This window comes from Silurus aristotelis, assembly GCF_946808225.1.
Source record: "Silurus aristotelis genome assembly, chromosome: 2".
NCBI classification, from domain to species: Eukaryota; Metazoa; Chordata; class Actinopteri; order Siluriformes; family Siluridae; genus Silurus; species Silurus aristotelis.
This window is the reverse complement of record NC_139575.1, coordinates 22,626,380-22,641,654: the sequence shown is the minus strand read 5'-3', so window position 1 is coordinate 22,641,654 and position 15,275 is coordinate 22,626,380. Positions and strand designations below refer to the sequence as shown.

The 15,275-nt window shown below is 37.2% G+C and overlaps 1 protein-coding gene across 1 annotated transcript in view; it reads left to right on the top strand.

The window, feature by feature from the left end:
• Positions 1 to 14,521, top strand: part of nxph4 (neurexophilin 4) — an 87,224-nt gene extending 72,703 nt beyond the window's left edge. Inside the window, exon 2 of the mRNA XM_083530698.1 lies at positions 12,365 to 14,521. Within this exon, the coding sequence (XP_083386824.1) occupies positions 12,365 to 13,186 (822 nt within the window). The 3' untranslated portion in view covers positions 13,187 to 14,521. The remainder of the gene's footprint in view (positions 1 to 12,364) is intronic.
• Positions 14,522 to 15,275: the final 754 nt, after the last annotated feature.

The window sequence follows — 15,275 nt, the reverse complement described above, 5'->3', positions numbered from 1 at the left end:
GACGATTATACAACAACCTAGCACATTAGATGAACTATCAAACAACAAAATAAGTGCAACACTATTTTCAGCCTTTTAAATCTCTCAGGTCTGACAGGTTATGAAAAACAACACAGATGTTCACCATTGTCTTCCATTTTTACTCAGACACTTTTCTTAGGCTGTTTTTTTAGTGCATGCTGTTGTTAGAAATGTTGTTGTACTGGAAATGTGGTCAACATCGGCCTTCTTTGTCATTGCTTCCATTAGATATATGAATAACTCTGCTGTAATGGGCCGTTTTCACACTTCTGCTACAGCAACAGCATTACAGTGGAAAATTGGAAGTGAACACTGTTGTGGAGATGTGTTAGTAAAACAGCTCGGAATAGCAGTGCAGGTGGAGCTTTGAGGGCCAAATAATCTGCAGCAAAAGTCATTAGAAATTGGTTCACTATGTGGAATAAACCTTCAAGTTTGTGTGGTTACACAACATAACTAAATAGTAAATCTAGATTGATAAGGACAAAAAAACACATCATTCTCTCTAACATAGCTTCCAAGTCATTAAATATTGCTAGCCAGTCTTAGCAAAAAGAATATGCAATATTTTATCATTTTCCCTGATAGCTGATCTTTTATTCAGCATGGAATATTTCTGTGCTGTTTTTGAAGTTCTCCAGCTGTTCAAGACACATGTTCCAGGTTTAGTATCTTAGTCTTAGGTGCAATTACAAAGATTGTGTTTTTAAAGTAAAAGTGACACACATATGATACAAAATATATTCGATATGACATGAATGGCTCTCATTTAGTCTCTGTAAAGTTGTTTAACCTCAGTCTATGTACCAATCTGTTTGTTGTATTTTTTTTTTTTTTTTTTTTTTTTTTTTGTGAAAAGCCCCTGAACAAATATCTATGTAACCATCCATATGGGTAGTTGTAGTTCAATGTTAAGTCTCTGGGTTACTGGTTCAAGCACAAATATTACCAAGCTGCCACTCTTGCCATCCATTGTGCTCCACAGACGCTGTATCATGGTTGACTTTGCACCCTGACCCAAGTATAATTACATTTCACTGTGCTGTAATGTACATATTAAAAAGCAAAAAAATTAAAAATAACTTTTTCTTTATATACAATATGGACATTTGATTGAGAGCTATGGAGTCAGAGGATTGTTTGAAGAAGTTAGTGGAAAGTAAATGTGATATATTATATAAATGTGGTTTACTATATTACATTTAGTGTTATATAGTAAACCACACTAGACCACAAAAGCCAAAGGACTGAAAATTGCTACTAAATCATTGCAAAGGTTTTCTATGCAGTGGTCAGATACCCTCCACCTCCGTGCAGACAGCTTTTTTTATAATATACAAAATATTGTACATTGAAGTTCTATCATTTTTAATAACTTGCAAAAATATTTTGAATGCCAATGGAAGTTTTTATTCATTTATATAAAAAAAAATACAGAAATCTTCTTGTAACTTTTTTGTTAAGTCTCAAAATAAATTAGAGAACAAAAATGTCCAATGCTCTATATGTTGTATACTTCCGCCCAAAATGACAAATAATATTACGCTTTTAATGGTTTAAGCAGCAAAGCATTGGCCCGGAATTGGGTGAAAATTTAACTTGAATGAAGATGAAGTAACTTGACTTTTTACACAAGACGTCACTGTTGTTAAATTCAATGTTGATAATCTTCGAACAGTTGATGAAAAGTAATTATAAACCCAGACATTTGTTGAGTTTTACATCATGCATTCAATAATTTTCATAATTACCATATTTCTCTGACTATAAGCCGCTACTTTTTTCCTACTCTTTAAACCCCGTGGCTTTAACAACAAAGCGCCTAATTTATGATTTTTTTCTGGGTTTTTCCCGGTTTCACAAACTTCATGCCAAAAAACTGAACCCCATAACATTAGACCAATGAAATTTCCGAACGGAAACAAAAAACGCACCTCACCTGTGTTCTGAGCTGCACGGCATCGGGAGAAAAACAGTTTTTTTTTAAAAGCACAACGATGCCAAAAGATAAACTCCAGAGAGAAATAGTTGTGAAAGGAAGGAGGAAGACAGTGAACAATGACTTTCTTGGTCGGCTACTGTTTAGATACAAGCTGTTGTAACGCGTTGAGTCTGGGTGAAGGGAGAGCTCGCTAACTCCAGTTGCAACAGAAATCATATAAGCACAGACAGGTTTCCAAAACTCGTGCTTTTTTATTATTCTTGGCAACAGTGTTACGGGTTAATCAAAGAAACTTAGAAATCAGCATCAGAAAATAATAAGGACATAATCCCCATTGGGACTCCTGATTTTTTCAGCCATATGTATTTCTTTACCCCAAAGTCTTTGGCTGCTGTAGCATTACATTTTCCTTTCACTTAAATTTAAACTTTTCCTTGTACCCTGTGCACAAAGCCGGCTCTATTAAGATATGGTTTACATGGGCTGGAGTGGTAGATCTTGACCTGAACCCAAATGAAAACAATTGGGATAAATTGGAATGCTAACTGCCCGCATTCCTCATCACCCTACATCTGTACCTGACTTTACTTAAGCCTTTCTACCCAAATGTACACAAATCCACACAACCACACTTTAAAATTGAATGAGACATCTTCCCAGAGGAGTGGCCACAACATAATGATTTTGTTCTCATGTCTTAGAAACCCACGGGCACACATTAGAATATTGTTCTTTCACATTGATTGATTTTTATAAAGAATGAGTGTCACCAGTGGAGCCTTGTGCATGCCATATAAATGATATAGAATATAATATTTTATGTGCTGTCAGAGGAAATCCTTCGAATTGCTGTGAGTTTAAAAAAGGCTTTTTTTTTCTTTTTCTTTTTTATTTTTTTTGGAAAATATAATTTGGAAAAACTGATGAGTGGACAACACTGTATAGTAATTAATTGTACAATTACAGCATGCGATTATGTACAAGTATGAACTATGTGTTAAACCAGTGATGTGTAAGATTTTTGAACATGGGTAAATGAACTCATTTATGTACAAAAAAGAAGCAGCAGTTTAAAAAAGGAAAAAAAAAAACAGTGGATTTTCTCATAAATCCAGTGAGTCTGCTGCCGCTTGACTGCTAGCATCATTAGAGCGTTTGGGGCTGTTTGTCTCTTTAGCCTCATGTTATGACAAGAGCCACAACAACAGGCTCATTTTAATGAGACTCTTTCCTTTCAGAACCAATAACGAGAAATGACAGCACACATTTTTCTCATTCATCGCACCCCCTCATTTAACAAATGCCCTTTCCCTCTCACTTTTTTATACAAAAAAAAGATGAGCAATCCATGATGGCAACAATTAAGGAGCTGCACTTTTTCTGGGATGATACTTCAATCAGTCTTTTACTTTGTTGTCTTTTCTTTTTTTCTTAAGTTTTTTCTTTTTATACAGCCTCTCTCACTCCGTTCCCCTCTGTAGTGTCGTTATCAGTCTCAGTTCCATTGCTCTGTTCTCTGATACTCCCTAACTCCCTCAGTCACTTCCATTTTTTATAATAATCCATCGACACCATTGGACAGCAAAATCATATCTATCTCTCTCTCTCTCTCTCTCTCTCTCTCTCTCTCTCTCTCTCTCTCTCTCTTTCTATCTCTCTCTCTCTCTCTTTCTATCTCTCTCTCTCTCTCTCTCTTTTACACACGCACACACACACACTCTCCAGTGGTTTATCTTTTTCCCCCTGGGCTGTATTTGCTTCTCATAATTAAATGTCAGTTCCAGACATCTAGTTTTTATAGAAAAAAAGTTTTTTTTTTCATAATAATTGTCAAAAAAAAAAAAATAGAAAGAACTCTCGTTCTCAGCCTCAATTGCAATACAGATGTTGTAGAAAGGCTCAAATTGAAACTGATGACTACATTCTAGCAATTTTCATATGTTTCTGCCTTTTCCTAGCTGTTGACATGATCCTTTATGATTCATGTATCCTGAGTCACTGACTGCATTTTCCGATCTTGAATTAATAGAACATTTATTGTAATTAATTTCACACTGCCTTTCCCCTCTCTCCATCTCTTTCATTTTACTTTATACAAGGAACCCAAACTATTAAGGTAAACTGTTAAAAAAAAAGAAGATATTTTGGAAACTTTTTTGGAAAAAAACTGTTGCAAGTTATTTAGACATCATCATATTTTCTGAGGACAGTAAATCTGTACTGCTACACAGGCTGCACATTGACTACTCTAAAATATATCCAATTTTCATTTCTATCGTATTGTCCCTTGACAATGGTTGCTGAAATGTGAGGGGTGTGTCACTTTTGCGAGATACTGTATATTTATCTACTAAAGAGAAGTACAAATTTGTTTTAAAAAAAAATGCCTATATACAAAATATTGTCTATTTATTTACATTTATAGATGCGCAATCTGGACAAATGTTTGTCGATAAGATTCATATGTGCTTTTTGAACATCCCATTCCACATTTAGTCTCCACTTGCTGTTATAATTATCTATACTCTTCTGGGAAGGAGTTCCACTAGATTCTGGCACAAAGGTGTGGATATATAGTCTATTCATTTAACCGCAAGGGCTTTAGTAATGTCAGGTACTGATGTAGGGTGAGGAGGTCTGAGGTGCAGTCAGGGTTTAAATTCATCTCAAAGGTGTTTAATTAGGTTGAAGTCAGATCTCTATAGCAGGCCACTTAAGATCTTCCACTCCAACCCATGTAAAGCATTATGGAGTGGCTTTGTAAACAGTGGCATAGTCATGCTGGAACAGAACCACATATGGCTGGAATATGTCAGGTGTCCCAATACTTTTGTCTGTATTGTTAAAAAATATCTAACCTGTTGTCTCAAAATTAAAGACATAATAAATTCAACATTTATTACTTTATACCATATCATTTCTGTTCTGACGTACTATTGTGGAAAATAGCAGCTGCGAACAATTCAGTATGAAGCTTTGATTCTATCACAGCACATTTATGACTAAATCGGATTTGCTATTCATTCATAATTCATTTGTTCCCAATCATGGGATTAATTTAACATTCATTTAAATAGATCAAGTTAACCATAATTAACTGACAAATGCAGCTCCCCTGTAGGTATCATTATTCATTTAACATTGTGTTAAATGTTTTATTGTCTGCTGGACCGAGGGCTCGTTGTGTGAATCCACATATAAATAATGGAATATGAATGCAATTATACATTACAGGTTGTCAGGTTTTGTCAGTAGAATTACATTAATTATGACAAAAATATTTCAGGAAATATTTACCTCACCCTATTATTATAAACAGAACATTTGCCCCTGCTGCTGGAAGCATAAAATAAATAATATAAATAGCTTGGTTTGCACCGAATTGCAAAATACGATATTTCATTGGATCAGTACTTCTAGCTAGTGAGCAGTACAGACTTGGCCTCAGAGAAATGATTGTAAAGGTGTTTGATACGCAAAAAGATTTTACACTGGCAGTTTAGTCCAAAACAGTTCTTCTCATGAATAATTGGTGATGTGAAATCTGTCAATTGAACTGGGAAGGGCTCTACGAGACCAGTGCGCACTTGTGCCACTACTTTTAGCCAGTGATGACATCATATAGTGATGAATCATTATATTAAAATGAGTATTATATCATTATATTTATATATTATATTATTATTACATATCACATTGTATTCTTCATACATATTTGTGATAATGTAAGATGAAATCAAATTTACCCGGGTTTAATCAAGTAAATCTGGCAACAATGTGAGACCAGTGCGTGAATCTGATCAATGCGAGAACGATGCGTCGGGTGCCAGAAACATGCGCTTACTTTGAAAACCAACTCCGTTTTTGTTCCCAGTGCCAAAATAAAGCAGACTTTTCATAGATAAGGAAATGCTCTATCGATGAGGAACATGCCAGTCAACACATTCATTGACAGCGGAATATCTCTATTGACCGCTTTATCTCATTTTGCACACGACACGAGTGTAAACATTGTAGGTAGGCGTGTTGAGGACGCTACAGTGTGATATTAATCATTAAAAATGGCAGAAACTGTGATAGCAATGGCAATGGTATATCAGGCCATTACACCTCTCATTACTACATTAGAGGGTATAGTTCTCATTCTACAGATGTGAGAAATTGATAACAAGAATACTATTAACCTGCTGCAATACTCCCTCTAAATTTCCAATGGGACTATACCATTCGTACACGTTGAACCTAATAAACACTGAAGACCCATGACAGCCACCAGTAGTGAAAAGCGAGTCAAATTTTGGCTTAACCAATCTCAAACAGTTTTAAGTATAGAATATAGCTTCATTTATGGAAACATTCGGATTGTTTTGTTTGGTACCGAATTTAATCAATGGGAAATGTAGTTGGTAATGCGGCAAGATTAAAGATAAGTATGTACATTATAACATTTATTGTGTACCCACAGTTGTGTACTCATATGTTCCAGTTCCAGTCCTAGATTTTTAGAACGCTGCATATTTGAGCTCTAAATACCTAGTAGGAAAACAAGGAAATGGCATTGTTGTATAGCAAAAGGTAACACTATCTCAGAGTATAGATAGTGTTACCTTACAACAATGTATTTAGATTCAGAATGCTTTTTGGTGACTGCAATTGTATCCATATTGTGTTGTCCAGTCTTATGTGTGTGTGTGTGTGTGTGTGTGTGTGTGTGTGTGTGTGTGTGTGTGTGTGTGTGTGTGTGTGTGTGTGTGTGTGCGTACAGGCCGTATGTGTGGTGTCACTGACAGAGGATCAATGTGTTCGTGGCTGAGCTGAAATGAATTGATTGTGGGAAATAAAACTCCAATTATTAGAGGAAGGAACAGGCGGTCAGTGAGCCAGAGAGAGCGAGAGAAAGAAGCACTCGCACTCCCATCATTCCTCTGGGAGAAGCAACTTGTCCGCGTAGGCACAACACTGGACACTCACAAATGGAATGAGAGAGACAAATGAGAGAGTGTGTGTAGGTGAGAAATGGCAGCGAACATTTTTCTTGTTCAGTGCACCCTCTCGTTTTCCAAATGCCCTTTGTAATGTTTTTTACACTGAATAAAAAAGATTAAGATGGCAAAACAGCAAAAATTAAGGAGCCAGCTGGCCTTCTTGTTTTTTAGTGTTCATGTTTTTTTTTTAAGTAGGCACAGGCCACATACAAAGAGACCTGGGTGCGATGAAATGATTAGATCGACCTAACACGGTTGCCATCGATCTCAAACTTTCCATCAGTACAGAGCTGTTGTACTTGATTCCTAAATGTACTTTAGATTTGTCTGATCTGCAGAGTTTAACTTCCTCCTCTGCTGCCTTATACTCCAACTTTCACTTCAACAGAGAACTGTCTTAAGATGCTCAGATGAAGTTAGCGATTATTAATAGCCCTCCTGCTCAGAAGCCGGAATGTTCTCTCTTTCCCCTTCTCCACTCCCGTCCTTAGTAATGGCATTTTCCTCCTATGAACATTCTGAGTCGTTCCATAATCAGATTGTCTTTATATTAAACTCTTTGAGGCCTACATATGTATACATAGCTCAGCGTTGAAGATCATTCCATCTTGTGCTCGGCTCAGTAGGCCATTATTTCCTTGTATGAGGCAGAGGGAGGAGTATTGGAAGGAGAAACATTATTGTAAATCAGAGTTATTTTTTTATATATCGCTGTTGTAAAAGACAGATGGTTTGAGTTTAATATTGCTTCCTTCTGAGTTGGAGATGCATATTGTTAAAAAGTGACTAACTACAAATCTGAGCTGGGTTCAGACTGGTTTTAAGGATTTATTGCTGCAATTTCATATCCATGTACAAGATACTGAACTGAACTGTTTGGCAAGACGCACTCTCAGGACATAATCAGAATACAAAAATCCTGAACAATTAGCTGTTGCAAAGACACTACCCTTTTGTCGACCTCTATACATTAGTTTGTGTTTATTCCTATGGTCCATAATGACTCGCTTGAGGTCATTGCTTGAGGTCGAGCCTCAAAAAAGTCTACATTTGCGAAAAAACATTTTTAGCAGAGCTTTTACTTTCTGCTGTAGCACTGAGTCATCACTCCAATGTAGAGTGTAAATGCTTTGTTAGCATACAGCCTGATATCTGCCAACACTTATGATTAAAGATATAAGGCAATAATTACCATAGTTCCTCATGCCTTGGCCACATCAAAGAATGTTTTTTTTTTTAAGTCGATATTATTATTTTGTCAATGATAATAATTATCTTAATTTAATTATCCTACACTATATAGACAAAAGTATTGGGACACCTGACATTTCCACCCATATGTGGTTCTTCTTTCAACTATTACCACAAAGCACACAATTGTATATGATGTCTATGGATGCATTAGCATGAAATTTTTCCTTCACTTGAACTAGGAGACCCAAATCTGTTCCAGTATGACAATGCCCCTGTGCACAAAGCCAGCTCCATGAAGATATGGTCTATATGGGATTGAGTTCAAGATCTTGACTGGTTTTGCTATAGAGTTCTGATCTCAACACTATTGAACACGTTTGGGATGAATTGAAATGCTGACTGCACCCCAGGCCTCCTCACCCTACATCACTACCTGACTTTACTAACACCATTTTTTAATTAACACAAATCATCTCAACCACATGCCAAAATTTAGTGGACCAAATTTTAGAAGAGTGGAGGGTATTATAACAGCAAATGGAGACTAAATGTGAAGAGATGAAGCCTCACATGAAAGCATGAGACTGATGTCATGTGTGAAAGACCATGAACGGAGATGAACTTCAAGTCACTTTTGTATGGTCCCAGATTTACAAGAGCATGACCAGAAATTTTATTGTGGGTATATTATGTAGAGTGTGTATGGGTTGGTACTGTAGTCTGTAAGGCTGCTCATGGTTTCAAAATCAGTTAGGATTGGGTAAATCTTAAAGTATAGCCCATGGGGTTACTGGAAAACTTAGTTTGGAGCTGAGGATGCGTTAAACTGGGTTAGCAGAAGTGACCTCCAGCAGTTCATCATTGTATGACAGCATCTGTGTTAGGAGCAAAAGCAGATGTGCAGTTGTATGTGTGTCCCTAGGAGGGTGAACCATGCTGAGTAGGCATGATATGAAGGACTGGAGCTATACTCATTATTATAGCTCCGTTCTTCTATATTTCCAGAGAGAGAGAAAGAGAGAGAGAGAGAGAGATGCAGATGAATTGTTATAAAATTTATTTAGCAGTGTAGACTGACCTTTTAGCATGCAACTTTTAGCCAAAATGGATTGCTTTCGGCCACATCTATAGTTTCCATGAAAGTTATTTTAAAAATGCATTTGCTTTTAAAGTACAAGTCTTAAACGCAAGGCCATCAAAGAAAACCTCTATCAGGAATTTATCATCAGACACTTCCACGGTTGTCTGTACTGAAAATGAAAACGCTCTGATTTTTATTCAAGTGCGAGCTGCAGTCTGCCACCTCCTTTTTCTGCACTGATAAACGTCCAGCAGGAAGAGAATGCTTAAAACCCCATATTTAAACTTGTACATCATGACTTGCTTCTTTTTTTTTTTTTTTTTTTTTTTTTGTGACAGCAGTTAAATCGATATGCAGCGCTATGCAATCATAATTGATCCGTAGCGAGTGTAATGTTAGATGCCATTTAGAGACTGATGTTCATATACTGATGGATGAGTTGCTGGAGGCAGAGCAGTGTGTGCAGAGGGCTACTTTTTAAATCTTGTCATCTGTCGTAATGGGGTCAAGGGTGAAGGGGCGGAGGACGTGAAAGGAGCTTGTTGTCATGGTAATAGGGAGCCAAGGCAGGCATAGTTTGGTGTAACAGATGGCGCGTCAGGAGATGTCTATGTTTTACGGTGCTGACTTGGCAGTGTGTCAGGGCAAGAAAAGGCCAAGGTGCCTCTACTTTACAGAACAGCACCACTGATAATGGTTTGCAAAATATTTTTTTGTAGACCCAAATCTGTAAAATGCCTTCTTACACTAGCTCAGGTTGATGCATAGGTCTCTTCCACATTCTCTAGTTTTCTCCCATTTTCCAAAACATAACCAGTAGGTGAATTGGGGAGTTTAATTTGCCCCAGTGTCTGAATAAATGTATTTGTGTCTGGTGCTTCATAATGGCCTGGCATCTAGTCCAATGTGTATATTGCCACCTACACAGTGATCGTGGCATAGGCGCCAATAATACAAATCGACCCTAAGCAGGATAAAGTGGTTATTGAAGATGTGTGAATAAATAATATATCATTCATATCTTTTTCATATTTATATGATTACTGGGTTTTGATCATTTGTCTAAAGAGGTGAGCGCTTTTACAGCCGAGTGGTTTGAAGTATCAAGTTCCCTTCCATCAGTGTCCAGTGGCAACTGGCTGCTAGAAGTCATTATCCAGTCAATAGTCGTTCATCACTATCTCTTTTTTTTAATCTGTGGGCCCAGTGATCAATATTACTCCACTCTCATCAATTCCCACTGATGTGGGCAGCGTGAAAGACAGGCAGTGGTGGAAGGGTGCCGTGAGTTCAATTAATTGGATAGGGGCAGGCATTAGCAACAGCATTGACAAATGGGGCAACAAATGGGGACATGAATTCTGTGTCAGCTTTGTTGACTGATGAGCGCGTGTGTGGGGGCGTCTGATTCAAAGTGGCCGAGTCAGATCAGAGTAAGACGAGGTCGACCTCCTGTCAGAGAATCTTTAAATAAAGGCTTTTTCTCTGAACCGTCACCTTTCTGTGACAGTACAGTGTCTGAAGGAGAGACAAGTCTGAAGTGTCAATGATGTGAGTGTAAACACACCACTGTGAGTCGAGGTGGGGGGTGGGGGGGGTCGGGTGTATGATGGGTTGGGGGTTGTTATGTTTTTAAATGTGCTCACAAGGACAAGAATATATGACATGTTTACCTTGTGGAGACTTTTGAAACATTCGGATGGTACCCATGGGAAAACTCATTCATTAACACATCTTAATTCCATTCATGAACCTGAGCTCAGGATCCTTATTTTATTTATTTTTTTATCAATATCAAAGCACGTTGTACTACTTCAGTCAACATAAGGCTATAACATAAGGGTATTTAATTTGTAAACAAATCTAAAAGCTCCAATATATTTTCTTTGGTGTTGGAATAGCAGTCATTAACTGCATTAATAATTATGTAAGTGGAAGTTCCTTATAAGGACAGTGTGTGTGTGTGTGTGTGTGTGTGTGTGTGTGTGTGTGTGTGTGTGTGTGTACACCATAATATTACCATCTAAATATCTAAAATAGGTATACCAAACCGAGACATGGCAACATCATGGCATAAAAAGAGTAGGAACATACTGTGCTCCTTTAAACATGATTGTAATAAAAGGCTTTTATATAGTGCATAAAAAAGTGGATTATGCATATTAATCTTGACCCTGCATCAGAACAATCAAGTTCATTATTTAATATATAATATAATATAATATAATATAATATAATATGATATAATATAATATGATATAATATAATATAGAAAGTACACCAGACTTGATATGCTTAACATTTGAGAAATTAAAAGCTAGTAAAGATTAGAATGAAGAAATATCACACATGTATAATACTATGTATTTTTCCTTACAATTCACATCTAAGAATGAAAATGCTGAATACTAGTGTGTAAGTGTTTTATACAGTCTACTGAAAGGGGAGCGGGTTAATATGTCATGGATGCGTCAGTATTCTCGAGACTGATCCAGGAGAAAGCTTTGGTTGAGACAGGAGAGGGTATAGAAGATCCAGGACACAAAAATGAGGAAGAGATTGTCCTATTATGTGACAATGACCTTTAAGACCTATATCCTTGACAAAGAAACAGTCAGGGCTAGTGTAAGGCAGTACTGTTTTTTTCTTCCCCTGAATAACTGCTTTAAAACTGCTTAAACTGAAACATAGTCTGGCAAGCTTCGATAGTATAGATAAAGAACTAAATTAATGGTATGCACTGACATACTGCCTCAGTGTGAAAATCATTATAAATCATGATATGACAAATGTTATATCATGAAATTGATGAAAGAAGTGCAAAAAACATTCTCAGTGAGTAACGCTGATCATAAAGAAAAAAGTTTGGGTTAGATTATTTTGAATTGCAAAAGCAGAAATTCTACACCAAGATTTGGACAAACCAAAGAAAATCTTTTTTTTTTTCATATGGATATTTATGAAAATCATACCTCAAGAGCATTCACCTGCTTTGTTCTGTTCAACGACTGAATATCTTAACCTGGACTCTGATCGCAACCCTTATACAATTTCTTTTTTAATTATTTTGACTTATTTTGAAATTCAATATTAAGTGCCTGTTTCACCATGTTTTTTTTTTTTGTGTGTGTCTTCTCTTAGGTTCATGGCCTGGAAAAGCAGGTTGGGAAATCTTTGGATTACCTAGAGATAGGCACTGCAGGCTCTGTCCTGAAGCCCGTTCCTTATGGTGGACCTGGAGGAGGGGGCATAGGGACAGGTGGAGGAGTTAAACCCCCATTCCAGACCTCCAGAATATTCTCCTCTATGGACCACACACCTATGAAACCCAAGCCACCCAGCTTTGGCTTACCGAACCCATATGATTGGGCCAGGAACCAGTCGCAGCTTCTGGATCAGACAGGTTACCACCCCAAGCGCAAACCACCCCACAAAACTGCCATGAAGACCAAGAAGATCTTCGGCTGGGGCGACTTCTACTTCAGCGTTAAGACCCTGAAGTTCAACCTGCTGGTGACAGGCAAGATTGTGGACCATGTCAATGGCACATTCACCGTCTACTTCCGCCACAACTCGTCCAGCCTCGGCAACGTGTCGGTAAGCATCGTCCCACCATCAAAGGTAGTGGAGTTTGAGGTGGTTCAGCAGCAGAGTACCCTCCATCAGCCAGAAATCCAGTTTCATCAGCCTCATCAGTCAACCATTGATCCCAAAGACATCAAGACCTTCAACTGTCGTGTAGAGTATGAGAAGACCAACCGCTCTAAGAAGCCCAAACCATGTCTCTATGACCCGTCTCAGACCTGTTTCACCGAGCACACTCAATCCAATGCTGCCTGGCTCTGTGCCAAGCCCTTCAAAGTCATCTGCATCTTCATCTCCTTTTTCAGCATCGACTACAAGCTTGTGCAGAAGGTCTGTCCAGACTACAATTTTCAGAGTGAACAACCTTACTTTGGATGAAGAGTACCAAAGTGAATGAAGTAGAGGATGACCGACATATGGGATGTTGTTATGTGTTGTGTGTCTCTTCTACTTTCTTAAGGTTATATGGCTCCCCATAAGAAATGGTCAACATGGTGGACAGTGAGTTTTTCCCAAGGTGCTGAGGAAAGGTTATTGTTCCAAGTTTTCTTTGTATATATTGTGAACAAAGCCACCTCAGTTAAGCTCAATTCAATGAATATTTATTTATTGTTTTTGTTCAGTTTTGTCTGTTTGACTGTTAGGAATCTGGGAAGAATGAAAGATGCAATGTGTATTTTGTATCGTTCCTTTACAGTATATGACCCTGAGCTCTCAAAAATGTCATGAGGATGATGTAACCATAAGGAACATAGCACCGATTGTGACAGATTCAGAAACTGGAACGACACGCAGTGCTATTATATCGTGCTCCCAATATTAAAGCAGCGTGTCATCGCACCTGCAGAGGGTGTATTTTACTCTGTCAAACTTACAGTGTAAGCAAGACACAACATGGACATAAATACTCTTCATTAGGAAGGTATTCTGTTTGTCGTTGGGACATCTGGCACATCATATGCACTCAAAACAGCGTATGCACCCAGAAAATACATATATTCAGTATACGTATGCCCAAAATGTCATTTGATTTAAGATTATGGCCTATTTATGAAATAGGTGGGATTCTTTCTTACCATATTTTAATAACATTGGTATTTAAAATGATTATAATATGATAATACTAATCTTGTTTTGGAAATCCTAATAGTAGAACTTGGAATTACAGCCAGTTGTATAAACAATTAGTGCATTATGAGGAGATATGGGTGATTAAAGCTGCTATTCTAAATCTTTGAAAATGTATATGCATTAGTACAGACTCTGTGCCCTTATCCACCCTATAGATAACCAGTGGATGAGTGAAAAGTACCGTATGTAAAGAAAGAATTCAACATTAACATAATGTGTCTAGTGAAAGATTGAATATAGTTTAAACTAAACCTTAAAAAAAAAAACTTATTTTTCTATACACTGGCTTCATTTTTACCAGATGCAAAATAAATGGGTGTTACTGAGTCGCTGACACAAAAAAAAGAAAAACATTATAGTCACATATCCTACTCCATTTTATTTTATTCTGTTTTGTTTGCACCGTAAAGCACCAAAATATATTCTCTTCATTTCTGGACAACCGATTAGTCTGTGAATCAAGGAGGGGAAGGAAGAACTGAAATTGCAGGTCTGTGATAAAGTATTGCTTGATGATGTGTATATTTGACATTGAGAAAAATAATGTGTGTAAATAACCTATCACAAAATAAATAAGTAAAAGCTGGTTTGTTTGTCTCTATGCATTTTATTAAGTTGACATGCTTGACTATGAATTATAAATAGCAGCCTCTAGCTGTCTAGATTCATTTATTAAATAAATATATTTAATATAATAAATTGTGTGTAGGTAATCAGTAATTGAAGTCAAATGCTAAATAAATAACCAGCACTTTCTGTGGAAAAAAGGCCACACGGTCGACATTGCCATTTCCCTCATACCAGCTTTTTTTCTAAGTAACATAGCAGGGGCCCAATGTCATTTATTCTGACTTTAGATCTTGTACCACAGGAGGTTAAAATTAAGAAGTTAGTTTATAAATTCACATACCATTTCTTTCTCAGATGCCTTTCTCAGAGTCAGCATTTTTTACATGGATACATTTGAAAATGAATCTTTTTATATGGTTTTCCATCTACACTTAAATGGCATGAAATAGTGGGGGCCTTTTCAATGCTGCACATATGAGGTTGTGGTCTCAAGGTGACAACCTTGCTGAGTGCTAATAGCAAAACCTTCACCTTCTGACCACGACCTCACATGTGCAGACTATAAAAGGCCTCTTTACTATGTCCCACTTGTTCCCAATCTTGCCTTGTTGAGGCCTTGAGGAAGAGGATTACGGATGCTCAGTATAATGCTCTAATCCTCTATCATTTTTGCTGATCCTATTAAAATCGACACAATCACAAAGACTAAATTGAGGTACACTGTAATTGATGGTATGTCTAATAAATGCCAATCATTTTTCCACAG